The sequence below is a fragment of the Dendrobates tinctorius genome, unplaced genomic scaffold (genome assembly GCF_039654945.1).
Source record: "Dendrobates tinctorius isolate UK_male_01 unplaced genomic scaffold, ASM3965494v1 ptg000117l, whole genome shotgun sequence".
NCBI classification, from domain to species: Eukaryota; Metazoa; Chordata; class Amphibia; order Anura; family Dendrobatidae; genus Dendrobates; species Dendrobates tinctorius.
This window is the reverse complement of record NW_027361785.1, coordinates 10,943,526-10,963,605: the sequence shown is the minus strand read 5'-3', so window position 1 is coordinate 10,963,605 and position 20,080 is coordinate 10,943,526. Positions and strand designations below refer to the sequence as shown.

General features: G+C 47.7%; 1 protein-coding gene across 2 annotated transcripts in view; it reads left to right on the top strand.

The window, feature by feature from the left end:
* EIF5B (eukaryotic translation initiation factor 5B) overlaps positions 1-20,080 on the top strand; it is an 88,489-nt gene that overhangs the window by 52,770 nt on the left and 15,639 nt on the right. For both annotated transcript variants that reach the window (XM_073590530.1, XM_073590529.1), the window contains 4 exons: positions 12,823-12,930; positions 14,613-14,723; positions 14,843-14,910; positions 19,849-19,990. In XM_073590530.1, coding sequence (XP_073446631.1) covers positions 12,823-12,930; positions 14,613-14,723; positions 14,843-14,910; positions 19,849-19,990 — 429 coding nt within the window. The remainder of the gene's footprint in view (positions 1-12,822; positions 12,931-14,612; positions 14,724-14,842; positions 14,911-19,848; positions 19,991-20,080) is intronic.

The following is a 20,080-nucleotide window of genomic DNA, read 5'->3' as shown; positions in this document are numbered from 1 at the left end:
TGGGTAGCGAAGGCCATAGCCACTTGGGCAGAGGATCTCTGCAAGGGCATCCTAGGTAAGGCCCAACCAGAGCAATTGTCCGAACTGGCCAACCAGATCTCCCATGCAGGGGATTATCTGCTCTCTGCCTCCTTGGATGTCGCGTCTTGCGCAGTTCAGGCGTCAAGCAGCGTTGTGGCAATCCGACGTACAATTTGGCTCAAGGCTTGGCAGGCGGATTTGAATTCAGATAAGTCTCTTACCAATCTGACTTTTCAGGGCGCGCGTCTCTTCGGATGCCAGATGGATCAGATTATTAAGGACGCCACTGGAGGCACGAGTTCCCTCCTCCCCCAGTCCAAGCCTCGCAGACCTCCGCTAAAACGTCAGTTTCGGCCCTTTCGGACATTCCACCGTTTCAATACGGCAGACAACTTCTCTAACCAACAGAAAACGCAGGTACGCCAGGATAGAAAAAAGGCGTCTTTCAGACCCACTCCCTCCAGGCGATCTCACTCCTCCCTGGGCAGAACCTCCGGATCCAGATCTGGACAGTCCACATCAGCATGACTATCAACGAACCCCCGAGAGTCCTTCCCAATTGGGAGGTCGACGTCTTTTCTTCAGAGACGGCTGGCTTGCCTCAGTAGAGGACGCTTGGGTCAGGGAGGTGGTATCATCAGGATACAAGATAGACTTCATTTCTCGTCCCCGGGATCGTTTCTTCGAGTCCCAACCTCCAAAAGATCCTGCCTTAGTTCCGGGGTTCTTTGCGTCCATCGCCTCTCTCCTCACTTCTGGAGTGATCGTGCCCGTCCCCGAGTCAGAACGGTTCACAGGGTTTTACTCAAACCTGTTTGTGGTACCGAAAAAAGGCGGTACAGTTCGCCCCATCTTGGACCTCAAGTTACTCAACAAGACAGTCCGACTGCGTAATTTCCGAATGGAGTCTCTGGTCGGTAATCGCTTCCATAGAGACGCAGGAGTTCATGTGTTAAATAGACATTCAAGATGCCTATCTACATGTTCCCATATTCTCCGGCCATCAGAAATTCCTGCGATTCGCCAGGAACATTACCAATTCGTTGCACTGCCGTTCGATCTCGCCACCGCATCCAGAGTATTTACGAAGATCATGGCAGCGTTGATGGCCTTGTTGAGAATCAAAGGTCTCGTTCTTTTTCCGTACCTCGACGACATTCTGATCGAAGCTCCATCCTTTCATCAAGCTCGCCAAAGTCTTACCATCGTCCCCGACGCCCTGTCCAATTTCGGGTGGCTCATCAACAAAAGGAAGTCCTGCCTTTTTCCGACACAACGTCTTGTGTTTCTGGGTCTATTGTTCGGCAATCGTCTATCGAAGGTTTTCTCCCACAAGAAAAGATTTGCTCCCTGCAGCGGGATGTGCGAGCGCTGCATATCTTACGACTTCCATCTCTCCGGACAACCATGAAAGTCCTGGGAAAGATGGTGGCAGCGACAGAGGCGGTTCCCTTTGCCCAATTTCGCTCCAGACCCCTCCAACACGCCATACTGTCTCGGTGGAACAGGTCTGTTCTTTCCCTGGACCACCCATTTCTTCTTTCATACCGGGTCAAGCAGTCCCTCAATTGGTGGCTGATGTCTCCTCTCATCTCCCTAGGACGGCCATTCCTTCCCATTCACTGGCAGATTGTGACAACGGATGCCAGCCTCCTCGGCCGGGGGCAGTGTTCCGCAGTCACACTGTTCAGGGTCGATGGTCGATTCAGGAGTCAGCTCTGCCGATCAACGTCCTCGAGATACGAGCGATTTATCTGTCTCTTGTTCACTGGGAGAGGCTTCTCAAGGGCCTGCCTATCCGGATTCAGACAGACAATACCACAGCGGTGGCATATGTCAACCGCCAGGGGGGACACGGAGTGTCTCAGCCCTGGCAGAAGTGTCCAAGATTCTTTCATTGGGCAGAGCTTTCAGTCCCGGCAATATCCGCGGTGCACATTCCTGGCGTGGACAACTGGGCCGCCGATTTTCTCAGCCGCGAGGGTCTAGTGGCGGGAGAGTGGTCCCTACGTCCGGAGGTATTTCTTCAGCTTTGCCGTCGTTGGGGAACCCCGGACGTAGACCTGCTAGATTCTCGCCTCAACAGGAAAGTTTGTATCCAGGGCTCGAGATCCTCTCGCAGTGGGCGCCAGCGCTCTGGCCATTCCTTGGTCGCAGTTCAAGCTCCCCTACCTATTCCCTCCTCTGCCTCTTCTTCCCAGGCTGTTGAAGAAAATCAAGGCGGAAGGAATTCCAGTCAATCATCGCCCCGAATTGGCCCAGAAGGGCTTGGTTCACGGACATCGTCAACCTTCTCGCGGACGCCCCCTGGAAGCTTCCAGAGAGGGCAGATCTGCTGTCTCAAGGTCCGATTTGCCACTCCAATTCTCGGCCACTCAATTTAACGGCGTGGCTGTTGAAACCGAGGTTTTGAAACGATCAGGCTTTTCGGATCGAGTTATTCATACTATGATCCGGGCCAGAAAGCCATCGTCTTCCAAAGTTTATTACCGTACCTCGAAGGCCTATTTCACTTGGTGCGAGTCCACCGTCATTCTGCCCATACATTTTTCGCTCCCTTCTGTCCTGGCGTTTCTTCAGGCAGGGCGTGATGCAGGCCTTGCCCTCAGCTCTTTAAAAGGTCAAGTTTCGGCGCTGTCCATTTTATTTCAGAAGACGTTGGCCTCCTGTCCTCAGGTCAAAACCTTCCTTCAAGGTGTGGCTCATACGGCTCCTCCGTACTGAGCGCCCGTAGATCCTTGGGATCTTAATCTGGTTCTTGAGGCTCTGCAAGGTCCTCCCTTTGAACCTCTCAGGGAACTTTCCCCTATCCCTCCTTTCATGGAAAGTAGCCTTCCTAGTGGCCATCGCCTCCATCCGGCGCGTGTCGGAATTGGCGGCCCTCTCTTGCCGCTCTCCTTTCTTGGTACTCCTCTAGGACAAGGTAGTTCTGCGGCCTCCGCCCGCTTTCCTTCTTAAAGTGCTGTCCACTTTCCACCTGAATGAGGATACTGTTCTCCCGTCCTTTTGTCCGGGTCCAGCTCGTCCTCGGGACCGCTCCTTGAACAAGCTGGACTAGGTCAGGGCGATGAAGGTCTACCTAGCTAGGACGACTTCTTTGCGGAAGACAGACTCTCTCTTCATCCTTCCAGATGGGGTGCAGATAGGTCAGCCGGCCTCCAAAGCTACTATTGCTCGCTGGATCAGATCGGCAATTTTGGAGGCCTACCGGGTCATACATCGATTGACCCCTCCGGGAATTAGAGCTCACTCTACCCGGGCAGTGGGTACCTCCTGGACGGTGCGCCACTGAGCTTCCGCGCTGCAGCTTGTAAAGCTGCAACCTGGTCATCGGTTCACACATTTGTGAAATTCTACAAGGTCCACACCTACGCTTCGGTGGATGCCAGCCTAGGTGGAAGGATTCTGCAGGCAGCGATGGTGAGTCTGCAGGCAGCGGTGGTGAGTCCGCAGGCCTGATGGAAGTTTGCTTTCCCGCCCCAGGGACTGCTTTGGGACGTCCCATGGTCTCTGTGTCCCCCAATAAGGCGAACGAGAAAACAGGATTTTTGGGTTGCTTACCGTAAAATCTGTTTCTCGGAGCCTTCATTGGGGGACACAGCACCCTCCCATGTTCTGCAACTCCTGTTCTTATGTTTGTTGGTTATTTACAGTTGAGTTGTCCTGTTTTTCAATCTATTCTGTTACTTCTCCTACTGCTTTCTCACTAACTGAGGAATTTCCTGCCGGTCGGTGGGGTGTACACTGCGGAGGAGGAGCTAACCCTTTTTTTGTGCATAGTGTCAGCCTCCTAGTGGCAGCAGCGTACACCCATGGTCTCTGTGTCCCCCAATGAAGGCTCCGAGAAACAGATTTTACGGTAAGCAACCCAAAAATCCTGTTATTTTGTCTTCACTGCCCAATGGTTAAAAATTCTTTGACAAACCCATGGTGTCAATATGATCACTGCACCCATAGATGAATTCATTGAGAAGGTGTAGTTTGTAAAATGGGGTCATTTATAGGGGGTTCTGCTGTTCTGGCACCTCATGGGCTCTCCCAGTGGGTCCATGGCACCTGCAAACCATAACAGTAAAATCTGGCGCTCCTTGTCTTCTGAGCTTTGCACTGTGCCTAAAAAATATTTCTCGATTTACATGTAGGGTATTGGCACACTCAGGAAAAAATGGACCTCAGTTTGTTATAAATAATTTCCTATTAGCCCAAAGAAAAATTAAAAACTTGGGGCTAAAACCCTTTGAAACACTTTAGTTGTAAAAATATAATTTACCGTATGTGCTCGTGTATAAGCCGAGTTTTTCAGCACTTTTTTGTGCTGAAAACGCCCCCCCCCCCATTCCCTCGGCTTATACGCGAGACAATTGTCCCAGAGGGCCGGCGGGGAGGGGGAGCGGTGGAGCAAGGAGTCGTAGGAGGCTACGGCTGTACCTGTGCCCGCAGCTAAAGAGAAATGAATATTCATTTCTCTTATGGCATTTGCCGGCTTCCAGAAGACATCCTACTCACTTTCCTGCTCACCCTCGCTGCATCTCATTGGTTCCAGCGCCAGCAACATTTCTGCCCGAGCAATCACATGGCCCCGCTCATTAAGGTAATGAATATGCATGCCTCTCCACTCCCATAGGCAGGGAATGAATATTAATTACCTTAATGAGTGGGGCCACGTGATTGCTCGGGAGGAAGAGCTGTTGGCGCCGGAGCGAGAAGCATCGAAGGCGCGCAGGAAGGTGAGTAAGATGTTTTTATTTTTTTAATAGGAAACATGCATCCTAGGATAGGGGATAAGGAGTCATGCATACAGGGACGGAGGAGCCATGCATACCAGGACAGGGATGAGGGGACAATGCATACCTTGCTTATACTCAAGTCAATAAGGTTACCCAGTTTTTCGTGGCAAAATTAGGTGCCTCGGCTTATACTAAAGTTTATATGGTATTCTTTTTTTCACCGTTCATTGGTATAAAATTCTGTGAGGCACATGTGTTAATATGATCACTGGACCCCTAGATGAATTCATTGGGGAGTGTAGTTTGTAAAATGAGTTTACATATAGGGGGTTTCTGTTCTGGGACCTCAGGGGCTCTCTGCCAATGTGACATGGCACCCTCAAAACATTCCATCAAAATCTGAATTCCAATATGGCGCCTCTTCCCTACTGAGCTTTGCATTGTGCCTCAAAAGTAGTATTCCCCTACTCTCCTCCTTGATAAAGCGGCGGGGGACGTCGCGAAACGCGCGTCGGAGGCCCCACTGCTGGACTCCCTCCTCTTCCCCTCCTCGGTGAGTTGTTCTTTGGTCTCCTTATATGGTCTTATGATCCCAACCAGCATCGGTTTTATCTCTTTGACCCTCACTGTTAGCGGGCATTGGCATTGATGGATTTGGCTATTGCTATCCAGATTGTTTATTCTAGATTTGCTGGGGTGGTATCTTGATCTAAGACATGACCTAAGGTTCACGTTATATATCCACCGGGTTTTCCATCTGGGGGGTGTGAGGTTGGGCCATGGGACATATTGTCCATACTGTTCATGAGCACATCTGTTGCTATCCATTTTGTATTATTGTTACCAATTTAATATTAATAAAAATTTGCATTTTTCTATATGGGATTTATTGCGTGCTCTTGTGTTTCTCCTCTTAACAATCATGGTATATCGGCGTACTCCAGAATTTGCATAACTTTTGGTTCCAATTTCTCCTGTTACCCTTGGTAAAATAAAAAAATGGGGGTGAAAAGATTATTTTTGTGGAAAAAGATTTTTTATTTTCACGGCTCTACGTTATAAACTTCTGGGGATTCAAAGTGCTCACCACACCTCTAGATAAGATCCTTGGGGGGTTTATTTTCCAAAATGGGGGTCACTTGGGGGTTTCCACTGTTTAGGCACATCAGGGGCTCTCCAAACGTACGATCTCAATTCCAGCCAATTTTGCGTTGAAAAAATAAAACTGCGCTCCTTCCCTTCCGAGCTCTGCCATGCATTCAAACAGTGATTTACCCCCACATATGGGGTATCGGTGTACTCAGAACAAATTGCACAACAACTTTTTGGGTCCAATTTCTCCTGTTACCCTTAGAATCATAGAATCGTAGAGTTGGAAGGGACCTCCTGGGCCATCTGGTCCAACCCCCTGCTCAAAGCAGGATTTGCTAAATCATCCCAGACAGATGTCTGTCCAGCCTCTGTTTGAAGACTTCCATTGAAGGAGAACTCAACCACTTCTCGTGGCAGCCTGTTCCACTCATTGATAACTCTAACTGTCAAAATTTTTTTTCTAATATCTAATCTGTGTCTCCTCCCTTTCAGTTTCATCCCATTGCCTCTAGTCTTTCCTTGTGCAAATGAGAATAAAGATGATCCTTCTACAATGTGACAGCCCTTGAGATATTTGTAGACAGCTATTATGTCTCCTCTCAGTCTTCTCTTTTCAAGCTAAACATTCCCAAATCCTGCAACCTTTCCTCATAAGACAGGGTTTGCAGACCGGTTACCATTCTGGTCGCTCTTTTCTGAACTTGCTCCACTTGTTGATGTCTTTTTTAAAATGTGGCGCCCAAAACTGGACACAGCATTCCAGATGAGGTCTGACCAAAGAGGAGTAGAGGGCAATAATGACTTCACGTGATCTAGACTGTATGCTTCTGTTAATACATCCTAGAATTGCATTTGCCTTTTTTGCTGCTGCATCACACTGTTGACTCATATTCAGTATGTGATCTATTAGTATACCCAAGTCTTTTTCACATGTGCTGTCGCTTAGCCCTATTCCTCCCATTCTGTATATGCTTTTTTCATTTTTATTGCACAGATGTAGTACTTTGCATTTTTCCCTGTTAAAAACCATTCTGTTAGTTGCTGTTTTACCCTTGGTAAAATAAAACAATTTGGATCTGAAGTAAAATTTTTGTGAAAAAAAGTTAATGTTCATTACTCTGTCGCCTCATTGGGGGACACAGAACCATGGGTGTTATGCTGCTGTCCACTAGGAGGCGACACTATGCATAATCTGAAAAAGATTAACTATGGCTCCTCCTCTGCAGTATACACCCCTGGACGGCGTTAGCCTTCTCCAGTTTTTGCTTAGTGTCGCATAGGAGGCACACCTAAAGGATTTTTCTTTTTTCCGTTTTTTTTCTTCGGATGATAGATGAAGAAAAGTGGGTCTCCTCAGTGAGACACCCGGCATGGCTCCTTCCTCGGTCCCCTATTACGGGGTGCCCGGTTGAAGTCGAGATGGCTATTCCCCATGTCGCTCCTTCCCCAGTCCTGCGGGTGCTGGTTTGAAGTCGAGACCCCCCCCCTCCTTCCCCAATTCCTTTTGGTTTCTGGGTTGAGGTTGAGGTCGAGGCGAGGATAAAGCCCCCTGATAGTGACAGCAGCATCCTCCCTAATCCCCCTCTGGGGGCATTAGGTTGAGACGCCTCAGGTAGGGTCTGTTCAGGCAGCACTCTGCAGCAGCATAGGCCAGCACACTGCGGCTGCATCCAGGGACCCCAGCCCAGCTGCGGGCTCCTGTCGGGGCCGGGGGGGAGTGCAGGCAGGCATGGCACAATAGAGACACAGGGCTCCCTGCGCCCCTGTCTCTGCAGCAGCACCAGCTCTATAGTGCCTCAGGGGGATCCCTCACAGGGCCCCCCTTCCGCTTATAGCCCCACCGCTATCCTGCCTTTAAATCTGGGGGAGTCCAGTTCAGATCCGACCCCCTCCCGGAATTTTGCGCCGGCCTGGAGCCTTTCTGGGTATCAGGCATCTAATTTAGGCCGTGGCTTCGGCCTAGCTGAAGCCGCCGCCTCCTCTCCGCCCCCCGGATGACAAATATGACACACTACAGTGTCGGGGCGGATCGAGACCGAAAGGGCGCGTTTTCTCACAGCTCTGCCGTGCTTTTTCAGCTCTCCGCCCCCATCTTCCCCTTCCTCTTGGCGGCCATTTCTGCTGCAGGACTTCAGCAGGACCAGGCCAGCCAGTCTCCGGGGGGCACAGGACTGTGGATCTTCGGCGCTGGACCTAGGGGCAGACTGGTGGGGTAAGATCACAGCTGGGTTTTTTACTCGGCTGTGAATCCATATTCCCTATAAGGCTCCCCTATAGGTTTCTCTGCATAGCCACCTCTGTAGGGTCCTCTGCATAGCCAGCCCTTCTGCACTCTGTGCACTATGCTGGGCTCAAGGTCCATGAGAACCAGGCAGGACTGCTTTTATGCATTCTGCACAGCCTGCAAAACCACTCTCTCCAGTGGCAGCACGTACCCGCACTGCCGGGACTGTATCCAGTCTACTGGGTCAGAACCCCAAGAAGCCCTTACCAATGCTTCAGTGTCAGCTACCACGCCGGAATGGGCTACTCAGATGTCGCAATCTATGACGCAGTCTATAGATAACCTAACCTCCACATTGCTTCAGGCTCTGCAGGGTCATGCCTCGGCTATGAACATTACCCAGCAATGGGATAGCTCGACTCAGGGACATGCCGTCCCGGGCACATCCAGATGTAAGCGGACCCACAGGTCGCGTTCATCTGCGTCATCCCATAGCACAAGGTCATCCCCCTCTAAGGAGAGACACCGTAGTTCCAGGTCACCTAGACCGTCCCCTACCAGACACAGACAAAGCAGATCTCCACAGCGATCCCCGAACACAGAAGACCTCCGCCCCAGTTCACCCACCAGGGGACGCCTCAGCGATACACAAGATTCGGAAGGTATCTGTGACTCCGCCTCAGACAACGAAACGGAGGGGTCCCTGATCTCAATTCCCCCTAGCAATACAGCGCTAGTTGAGAACGTAATTTCTTCCATCCATCGGGTGCTGGATATTTCTGATCCACCCCCGGAGGCCCCAGAACAAAAGATTTCCTTTGAAGGTGTTCTGAAACCACCTAAGGTCTTCTCTAGTCACCCAGAATTTAAGGCGATCCTTAACAAGCAGTTCTCACAGCCTGAGAAGAAATTCACCAATCGCAAATATTTGGCGGCAAGGTACCCCTTCCTGCAGAAGGACACACAAGGAATAGACAGATCCACCCGAAGTGGACCCCCCAGTCTCTAGACTAGCAGTACAGACCCTCCTCTCACTGCCAGATAGCTCAACCCTCAGGGACGCAGCAGACCGGCAGGTAGAACGCATAGCTCGTTCAATTTTCGAGGCTGCAGGAGCCTCCCTGGCTCCTGCGTTCGCTTCAGTTTGGGCTGTCAAGGCCATTCTGGCTTGGGCCAAAAAATTACAAGCTGGCCTCCAAGCACCAACTCCTGAGCTGTCGGACCAAGCGGTTCAAATAGCAGTTGTAGCAGATTACATGCTTAATGCAGCTCTGGATTCAGCAAGGGGTGTAGCGGGGATAGCATCAACGGGGAAATCCTTTCTCACAGGTCAATGGAAGGTCCTGACCACCGACGCGAGCCTGACAGGTTGGGGTGCGGTGCACCTACATCACAGGGCAAGTGGTCACCAGTGGAAGCGAACATGCCCATCAACATCCTGGAAATTCGGGCCGTCTTCCTGGCGTTGAGAGCCTTTCGTCACTCACTGGCAGCCTCTCATATCAGAGTACAGTCAGACAATGCCACAGCAGTGGCATACGTGAACCACCAAGGCGGGACCCACAGTACCCAGGCGATGAGAGAAGTAACACATATCCTCCACTGGGCGGAAGACACGGGGTCGGTACTCTCTGCGGTCCATATTCCGGGTGTGGACAACTGGGAAGCCGACTTCCTCAGCAGACAAGGAATGGACTCGGGGGAGTGGTCTCTCCATCCCAACATTTTTCGCCAGATCTGCCATCGCTGGGGGACCCCGGACTTGGACCTAATGGCATCCCACCTCAATGCCAAGGTCTCCAATTTCATGGCCAGAACACACGACCCGCTTTCGCTCGGAGCAGATGCCCTGGTTCAGGACTGGACCCAGTTCCAGCTTCTGTACATTTTTCCACCTCTCCCCCTGATAATCCAGAGTGGTGCGGAAGATCAAACAAGAGGGAGTTCCAACCATCCTAATCGCTCCAGACTGGCCCAGACGTACATGGTACGCCGACATCGTACAACTTACAGCAGACACTCCCTGGCGTCTCCCCGACCGTCCCGATCTTCTGTCACAAGGCCCGTTCTACCACCAGAACTCAGGGGCTCTCAATTTGACGGCGTGGCCATTGAAACCTGGGTTCTAACCCAGGCAGGGCTCTCACCGGACGTCATTGGAACCATGATCAGGGCACGGAAGCCAGCCTCCGCCAAGATTTATTACCGTACCTGGAGAGCCTTCTTTACCTGGTGCGAATCTCGCGGCCAGATCCCACTCCCTTATTCCCTCCCCAAAGTACTTGGTTTTCTCCAATCGGGTCTGGATGCCAGGCTGTCCCTGGGCTCGCTTAAGAGCCAGATGTCAGCGCTCTGTGCTTTTTCAGAAACGCTTTGCTAACAAGCCGCAAGTAAGGACTTTTCTTCAGGGGGTTTCCCAATTGGTTCCCCCCTACAGGCGTCCACTAGAAACGTGGGACCTCAACCTGGTCCTGACAGCATTGCAGGGACCACCTTTCGAACCCCTTAGGGAAGTCCCTCTCCGCCTTCTATCCCAGGAGGTGGTCTTTCTGGTAGCAATTACCTCGCTACGCAGGGTGTCTGAACTGTTAGCACTCTCCTGCAGACGGCCTTTCCTGGCTTTTCACCAGGACAAGGTGGTTCTTCGTACGGTCCCATCCTTCCTTCAGAAGGTTGTGTCCAACTTCCACCTCAATGAGGAAATTTCACTGCCATCCCTTTGCTCGGTTCCGGTTCATAGAGTGGAGAAGGCTCTGCCATACGCTTGACCTCGTCAGGGCATTGCGTATATACGTGTCTAGGACTGCGCCCTTCCGGAAGTCTGATTTACTTTTCATTCTTCCGGAAGACGTCCGCCAGGGTCTGCCTGCTTCCAAAGCTACCCTTGCCAGGTGGATCAAATCCACCATACAAGAGGCTTACCGCCTTAAAAATTCTCCTCTTCCGGCCAGTATTACGGCACACTCTACACGGGCGGTAGGGGCCTCCTGGGCCATTCGGCACCAGGCTTCGGCACAAGTGTGTAAGGCGGCCACTTGGACTAGCCTACACACGTTTACTAAGCACTACTGAGTTCATACCCAGTCCTCAGCGGACGTGAACCTGGGTAGACGGGTTCTGCAGGCGGCGGTGCCCCAAGTTTAGGGACCTGTCTGCACAATATTAGTCCATTGCTTCCCACCCAGAGACTGCTTTGGGACGTCACATGGTTCTGTGTCCCCCAATGAGGCGACAGAGCAAAGGAGATTTTTATGTACTCACCGTAAAATCTCTTTCTCTTAGCCTCTAATTGGGTTAGCCTCTAATTGGGGGACACAGCTCCCACTCCGTTGCCCTTACGGGCCGTTGTTATGGATGCATTCTCATATTGTTCTTTGAGCTCATACATAGTGGCCTTCTTACAGGCATGGTTATGTTATTTCTGTTATGTTCCTCCTAATGTTTTTGCACAAAACTGAAGAAGGCTAACGCCGTCCAGGGGTGTATACTGCAGAGGAGGAGCCATAGTTAATCTTTTTCAGATTATGCATAGTGTCGCCTCCTAGTGGACAGCAGCATAACACCCATGGTTCTGTGTCCCCCAATTAGGCCTCTTTCACACTTCCGTTTTTTACAATCAGTCACAATCCGCCAGGTTTTGAAAAAAATTGAGGATCCGTTTTTTTCCCATTGACTTGCATTAATGGCGGATTGTGACGGATTGCTGTCCGTTGCATCTGTTTTTTGTGAGGATCCGCCAAAAGTTGCTGTCCGTCACCATCCTCAAAAATTTCAAAACGGAGCTTGTAACGTTTTTTTCTCTCTCTCTCTCTCTCTCTCTCTCTCTCTCGCCAGCGATTCCTTTAAATTTCTTCATTTTCAGGATCCGTCTGAAAACGGATCCTGTGCCATCCGTTCACATCAGTTTAGAACGGATCCGCTTGTCCGCCTTTTTGGCGGATTATAACTGATGCAAAAAACTGAAGTGTGAAAGAGGCCTTAGAGGCTAAGAGAAAGAGATTTTACGGTGAGTACACAAAAATCTTTTTTTTTTTTAAAAAAAAACATTCCAAAAAGTTCCTGTGTAGCACCTGAAGGGTTAATAAACTTCTTGAATGTGGTTTTGAGCACCTTGAGGGGTGCAGTTTTTAGAGTGGTGTCACTTTTCGGTATTTTCTTATATAGACCCCTCAAAGTGACTTCAAATGTGATGTGGTCCCTAAAAAAAAAAATGGTGGTGTAAAAATGAGAAATCACTGTTTAACTTTTAACCCTTATAACTTCTAAACAACAAAAAATTGGGTTCCAAAATTGTGCTGATGTAAAGTAAACATGTGGGAAATGTTACTTAAGTATTTTATGTTGCATATTTCTCTGTGATTTAAGGGCATGAAAATTCAAAATTGGAAATTGTGAAATTTCCGCCAGATTTCCATTTTTTTTTTCTGAACGGCATGTCGTATCAAAGAAATTTTACCACTAACCTGAAGTACAATATGTCATGAGAAAACGGTGTCAGAATCACCGGGATCCATGGAAGCGTTCCAGAGTTATTACCTCATAAAGGGACAGTGGTCAGAATTGTAAAAATTGGCCTTGTCGTTAACATGCAAACCACCCTCGGGGATAAAGGGGTTAAACTGCTTGTTTTTTTTTTTTTTGTTTTTTTTTTTTTACCTTTTCGCTTACCTTTTAGTTTTAAAATGTCCAATCGTTCTCTGTTTACGTCTGTATAAGTACTACTCTTATCTAGAACAGAGTTGACTTGTCTTATTTTAGAAACGACGTTTGGATAACCAGAAAACCATAAACATACAAGTTCTCCGGGCACCTGTTATATGTGTCCTTGGTCATGTGGACACTGGAAAGACTAAAATCCTTGACAAGGTATGAACCTGTTTTTAAATTGCCAACTACTGCTTTTATACAATGATTGATCTTCAGGATAGGTTGTGAATTTTAGATCAATGGGGGTCCAACACTCAGCACCCCACCGAACACCTGTTATTTGCTTCTCTGATGGCCAGATGTAAACATCTTTGCTATCCTGCTTTGTGCACCGAACCGATAACATACTGCTGTTGCTGGAGGAGATAACAAGTGATCGTTGGGGTGCTGGAAGTCGGACCCCCACTGATTTTATGTTCATAACCTTTGTTAAGGAAGGGCAGCATGGTGGCTGAGTGGTTAGCACTGGGGTCTTGGATTCAAATCAACAACATCTTCAAGGAGTTTGTACGTTCTCTCAGTGTTTGCATGGGTTTCCCCTTGTACTTGAGTTTCCTCCCACACTCCAAATACATACTGATAAGGAATTGTGAATCCCAGTGGGGACAGATATGATGATGTCTGTAAAGCGCTGTGCAAATAATGGCCTTTTATAAAACCATGGTTGTATTTGCATGTGAATAAGTTACAAGTGCATTTAGGCGGGCTTTGCACTTGCAGATGTCCTTATTTTCCTTTTCCCTGCCTTCTGCCCCCTATCTATGACTGACAGTGACCTAAAGACAGGACGCAGTAAGCAGGGAATAGGGGGAAAGCAGGAGAGATGTAAGTGCAGAGCCCACCCCACTGCACTTAGATTAGCAGACAGTTGCAACCATGGATTTCTCAAAAACAGCAAAATAGATTTCCATAAACCTAGGAAGCATTTCCTGGGCTATAAAGCACCTTTACATGATGTCATTAGCTTGGGGTATGAAATCCTGATGACGATTTCTCATTAAAAGAAGTGGACGACCCTTTTAAGTTTATCAGTGATAATGACATTTACATCTCCTGCTCTACGTTGGTGTGGCTGGGGGAAAACTCGTTGTGAGGTTGGCAGTCCTGTCATCAGAGCAAACGTTGGCCACTGATGTTCTCCATCTCCAGTGCTCAATGGCAATGCTAAACCTTCTTGAGCTCAGATTAGAAAGGGGGATGATAATGTAATTTAAGTTGCCATGTTTAAGAGCATAGCAATCGGCCATATAAAGAAATTTCTGAAATCTAGAATTTGAAAAATATTTGCTTTTGAAAGCCCTAAAAAGCACAATAAGCACAATCTAATAGTGTTGTAGTGTCCATTCCCACAGGTGCAAAACCAATGGCTATCCTAAGGCCTGTTTCACACATCCGTTTTTTGTGTCCGCCAAACGAATCCGTTTCCGTTTTTTGCCGCAAACGGATCCGTTTTTTTAAAAAACGGATCCGTTTTTTGACGAATCCGCGGTAACCGCTAATGGAAGTCTATGGGACAAAAAAAGGATACTCCAAAAAAATGGCGAATCCGTTTTTTGACGGAAACCGACGGATTTTGACGGATTTGAAAAAACCGAAGTGTGATCCAGGCCTTATGTTTTCCTATTCCGGTTGTCTGCATGGGAATTTAAAAAAAAAACCAAACAAAAACTTATGGTCACGCTGTGGAAAGTGTTCGCATTCTAAATTGACCAGTATGTGTATATATGGAGCAAATGTTAACCCGACTTTCACTCTTTTCAAAGAGGAAAATCATGGCCCATAATGTAATGTTAATTTCTACACACCAATGTAAATTTTGTATTGTCTTTAAAATGTTCTAGCTGCGTCATACTCATGTCCAAGACGGTGAAGCTGGAGGGATCACTCAGCAGATTGGTGCCACCAATGTACCCTTGGACGCTATAAAAGAACAGACAAAAATGGTTAAAAATGTAAGTACTACCTGAAATGAAGGCTGCATTAAAATATCTGAGCAATTCATGTATGTATTGGTTAATTAATACACATTCTGTAGTGAACGGGTTTCTAAATGTTGTCCTCTTTAATTCAGTTTGATAAGGAGACTATGAAGATTCCAGGAATGCTCATTATTGATACACCAGGTCACGAGTCTTTCAGGTACCCTCGTATCCACTACTTCTGACTTTCGACTAAAATGTACTTTCATCCAGCTTTTTTTTTTAATCAGATAAATTTTTATTAAATGATAACAATTATATCATATGACATCAAGCAGTTGTTCACATATAATCATAAATTTTTATGAACAAAACCCCCCCTTCCCCCCCCTCCGAGACCCCTTCAGTGTCTTCCTCGTTTCTATTCCGATACTCTTTCCCACCTCCATATATAATTGTTTATTATGAACATCATCTATATCATAATACATCCTCCCCACAAATCTAACTCCATTCTACCCATGGCTGCCATATCTTATGAAATACATCGAGTTTATTTCTCTTAGTATAAATTCTTTTTTCCAATGAAATTATATGCTCCACCTGCGTAAGAAAGTCTCGTCTAGTCGGAGGCTCTTCTCTGATCCAGAACCGAGCGATCAACTTCCTTGCTATGAACAACAGTCTAGCAATCGCCAGTTTGACCATGGATACCGCTACTAATTCCTCTACATACCCTAATATACAGACCAAAGGGTCTCTGGGGATTGCACACCTATGTATCAATTCAATCCGACTCAATACGACTGTCCAGTACGTAGACAATCTAGGGCAATGCCACAGCAAGTGCAGCATGTCTGCCCGTTCCTGCGAACATCGTGGACACTCGGAATAGGACCTCAAACCCATCTTGAACAGTCTATCGGGAGTTCTGTAAGCTCTATGAATTACGTATAGCTGAGACCTCCTCCCAGGTTCGCTCATAGAGATCTTAGGCACATATTCTAAAATAGATTCCCATCTACCGTCATTTATCTCTCCCAATTCAACCTCCCATTTCACTCTAGACTTGATGGGATGTTTGACTAGAAAAGTGAATAATAAATCTCTATACACTTTTGATATTGCCCCCCTTGTCCCGCTGTTCTCCAAAATGGAGGCCAGCGTGATATCAATCTGGATCTCAATAAGTTTTCTCCGACATTGCGACCGATACGCATGCTGAATTCTTTTATAATGAAACAAATTTGAATGCGGTAACTGGAATTCTGTCTGCAGCTCCATAAATGACTTAAGTCTTCCCTGACCCATTAGCTGTCCCATCCTTCTGATTCCTGCCTCTCTCCAGGGCCCAAATCCTTCCATTTTCCCGAATTCTTGCAAATTTATATTATCCCATACAGGAGAGTATTTGGTAAGGCCCGTGACACCCCTTAATTGTTTAACTTTTTCCCATACCTTATGAATTAGGAGAACAGTAGGAAACCGAGAGCCTAATTTTAAAAACTGCCCCCCTTCTAAACTCTCTCCCAGAGGCCATTTTCGAAACAAATATCTCAAACTACTGGGCGATTGTCCCTGTCCCGTCTCCACCCCCCATCCTCCGATATGCTGGCATTGTGCTGATAAAAAATATACCCAGGGGTTGGGAAGCACCAAACCTCCTTCCTCCTTCGGCCTCTGCAAAGTTTCTTGTTTAAACCGTGGGCTTTCCCCCCCCCCCCCCATATTAGTTCGCCAAACAGCGATTTAATTTTGTGGAACCTACTCTGCGAGATCCAAATTGGAGAATTATGCAGTACATATAACAGCTGTGGCATCACAATAATTTTTAAAAGGTTCACCCTTCCAATTACCGAAAGATGTAATTTATTTATTTATTTATTTAGCACGAGTAAGTGTAGTTCTCCATATTCCGAACTCTCCACAAGTCTATCCAACCAATTTCCCTCATGTAGTTTCCAAAAGGTGTCACGTTCCCTCCCTCTCTGGTCCCCGCATGTTTACCCTTATCCCAATGATCATTTGCAATATTATTCACATCACCTATTACAAGCAACGGGACCCCAGTCCATTTCCCGGATAAGTCCAGAATTTCCTGTATCTTCTTTCCAGAAAATGGTGGAGGGATATACAAAGACACAATACATAATAGTCTATTCAATATCTTACATACAATAAACACATATTGCCCATCCTTGTCTATTATAGCCTCCGCTTCATATGGAGTAGAAGTGTGGATCAACACCGACACTCCCCTAGCATAGGCTGAGTACGTCGAGTGATAAGCCTTCCTCACCCAACTTTTTTGTAACATAGCTACTTTGTCTTTTACCAGATGTGTTTCTTGGAGGCAAATCACTGAGGGCCTCAGCTTCAGCAGATATTGTAAAATTGCGGCCCGTTTTGAGACGTTAGCGAGACCCCTAACGTTCCAGCTTAGAATTTTAATTCTACCCCCCATGATATGTTGCAATACCAAACATTTGACACGTTATACCTGAAGTCTCGGTCCTCCCCCCATCCCTCCCCCCCACCCCACCCCTTCCCGCCTCTACCCCCTGTCTCAACCTTCCAACTGAAATAACTCTCATCCTTCCCCCCCCCACCCGAAAAAAACAGCTATCTCCCACAACATTTAAGCCGAAAAGAATTCTCTCTCCCTCTCTATTTGAGATCTAGGAGGGCGTTTTTACAGCCTAACAATACAAGCTCTGCACTCCAACTACTCTCCCGTCCACATTTATCAAACTGCAATAATCGTTGCGCCGCCGAACACAACCCACATAAACCAACATGGCATTACTTCATCTCAGAGATGACCATTAACTTGTCAAATTCAAACTAAATCACAGTTAGTCACTGTTTCAACATCACTCAGAGTGTGCTTCAACGGGACTGTCCCGCTCTGATATTCTTTGTTAGAGTCAAGCCAGAGTGTCGCCTCCTCTGAATTTTGAAAAAAGTGCACTCGATCCAAAGCTACAACGCTCAGCTTAGCTGGGTAAATCATTGAATAGCGCACATCCATGTCTCGTAGTCGTCTTTTAACTTCTCCAAACGTCATCCGGAGCTTTTGAACCGCTGCAGAATAGTCTGGGTAGATGGAGATGCGATTGCCATCTATAGTAAGTTCCGCACAGGTCCTGGCTTTCCGCATCAGAGTATCCTGGTCCCGATAGTTCAGAACTTTGGCCAAGATGACTCTTGGGGCTGATCCTGGGGACAGGGGTCTAGTGGGCACACGATGTGCTCTTTCAACGGAAAACATTTTAGTGAGACCATCCCCTCCTACAGTATTTTTCAGCCATGACTCAATGTACTCAGTGGGGTTATTTCCTTCCGCTTTTTCTGGTACCCCCACAATCCTCAGGTTGCTCCTACGGGAGCGGTTCTCCAGATCATCGGTTTTAAATTCCAGTTCAGCTATACGCTGCACATACTTTTTTTCCCTTTTCAACAGATCATTAACCTGGTCTTCAGTGCTCCCCACACTTTCTTCCACCACCTCCATTCTCTGTTCAACTTTGCGCACTGCAGTATTAATCGCAGCCATCTCTCCCTTTAAATCATCCACACGACTGTTCAAAGCCGCAAGGGCAGACTTGTTGTAAATTACCACAGAAAATATATCTTTGAGCGTCGGCTCTGCTATATCTAATGTGTCCGGCTGTTCAAGCTGGCCAGCGCGTGCATCCATATCAGGGGATCTCTGTTCCTCCCCACCACTCTGCGGCTGGCCCCCTCCTTCCTGCTGTTTCCCAGGGGTCTGCGTTGTGTCAGGTCTCTCCCCTTCAGCAGCTGACCTCTCATTAGCAGCCTCCTCTGACCTCGCAAAGCGTTCCAGCCGAGCGATCACCTCCGTCCGTCTTTGATATGCCGCGCTCGCCCTTGCCGCCTCCTCTGCAGCCTCGGCGCCATCTTGGGCCTGAGCGCTTCCCGACGCTGCCAGCTCCTTCTGTCTCCTGCGTGTCATCCTCGTGCAGGACTCCTCTCCACCAGACCGTCCTCCACTCACTGCTACTCCCCGGATCTCTGCACACTCCTTGGAGCGATTTCAGCATTCGGCGGCGCCTCAGGTATCCTTAGTAAGGGAGATTGTGGCAGGAGAGCTCCACTGCACGTCCTCTCACATCGTGCGCTAGGCCACGCCCCCCACTTTCATCCAGCTTAGATAAGACTTGGAAATATAGTATGGCGCAAAGTTATCTAACCTGTCCCCAAAATAGCTACTTTCTTCCAGAAAAGAGTTATTGCTGCAATACTAAACAGATGGGGCCCAATTCATCAAGATTAATGTTGTTCATGCCGTCTTGGTAAGATGTGTTGGAGTCAGGCACTCCTGATACGTGAAGAGCAGTACGCCTCATCATGATTCGGGAACGCCGGACGAGTGGTGTAAACCTCTGTATGCACCTCACCACAAATCCTACTCCCTGCTGGAGTAAGAGTTGTGGCAAAGTGGTGGTCGCCACACAGCTATCCTGTCCCAGCTCTGACAAGATGGAGTGAGAACACCACTAGTTGCATAATTTAGGCGCAGCTGACAGTTCCGCCAAGATTATGCAACTTTTCAAAGCTTTTTATGGTAGAATACTGACATAAAAGCTTTATTGAATCGGGACCATGAAGAAATGTTTGTGGAAGAAATCAGTCGTATTTCTAATCTCAGGTAAGCCTCCCACATACACACCAAACTTGTTTCTGCCGAACAAGCCAATATGGACTGGTTCTGCCAACACCCTAATGTTTAAGGAGGTGCTGACAAACTGATGTCTATAAGGGATGTCAGATTTTGGACTGTCAATTGTATAGTTCTCCTATAGATAAGCCGCTGGCCGGCTTGTCTGTCGTCGGCTTTCTAATAGAGAACACATGAGCACTTGGCAATACCTGTGTATGAGGAGAGTCTGTTGAGATGTCCGTCGACTGTGCAATCGTCTGAGGCCTTGTTCTGTTGACAGTCATATTTTGTGTATGGCCAGCTTTACTCCCTATTTCTTGCTACTGTTTTCAGCTTTTCAAAAATATATGCAATGAAGACAAAACTGTGATATTTGTTGGGCACCTGAACTTATTGCCTTGATTCGGTTTCTTTGTGCATGCCTCTAGGTCCTGATGTAACTAATTCGCACCATGTTGTTTGTTAATTTTCAAGTAATCTGAGGAACCGTGGAAGCTCTTTGTGTGATATTGCCATCCTGGTAGTAGATATCATGCATGGGTTGGAGCCACAGACAATCGAATCCTTAAATTTATTGAAGACTAAGAAGTGTCCTTTTGTTGTAGCTCTAAATAAGGTAAGGAATGTGTTTTTGTGCATTTTACTGCTCAAAAAATAAAGGGAACATATCACATCCTAGATATCCCTGAATTAAATATTCCAGTTG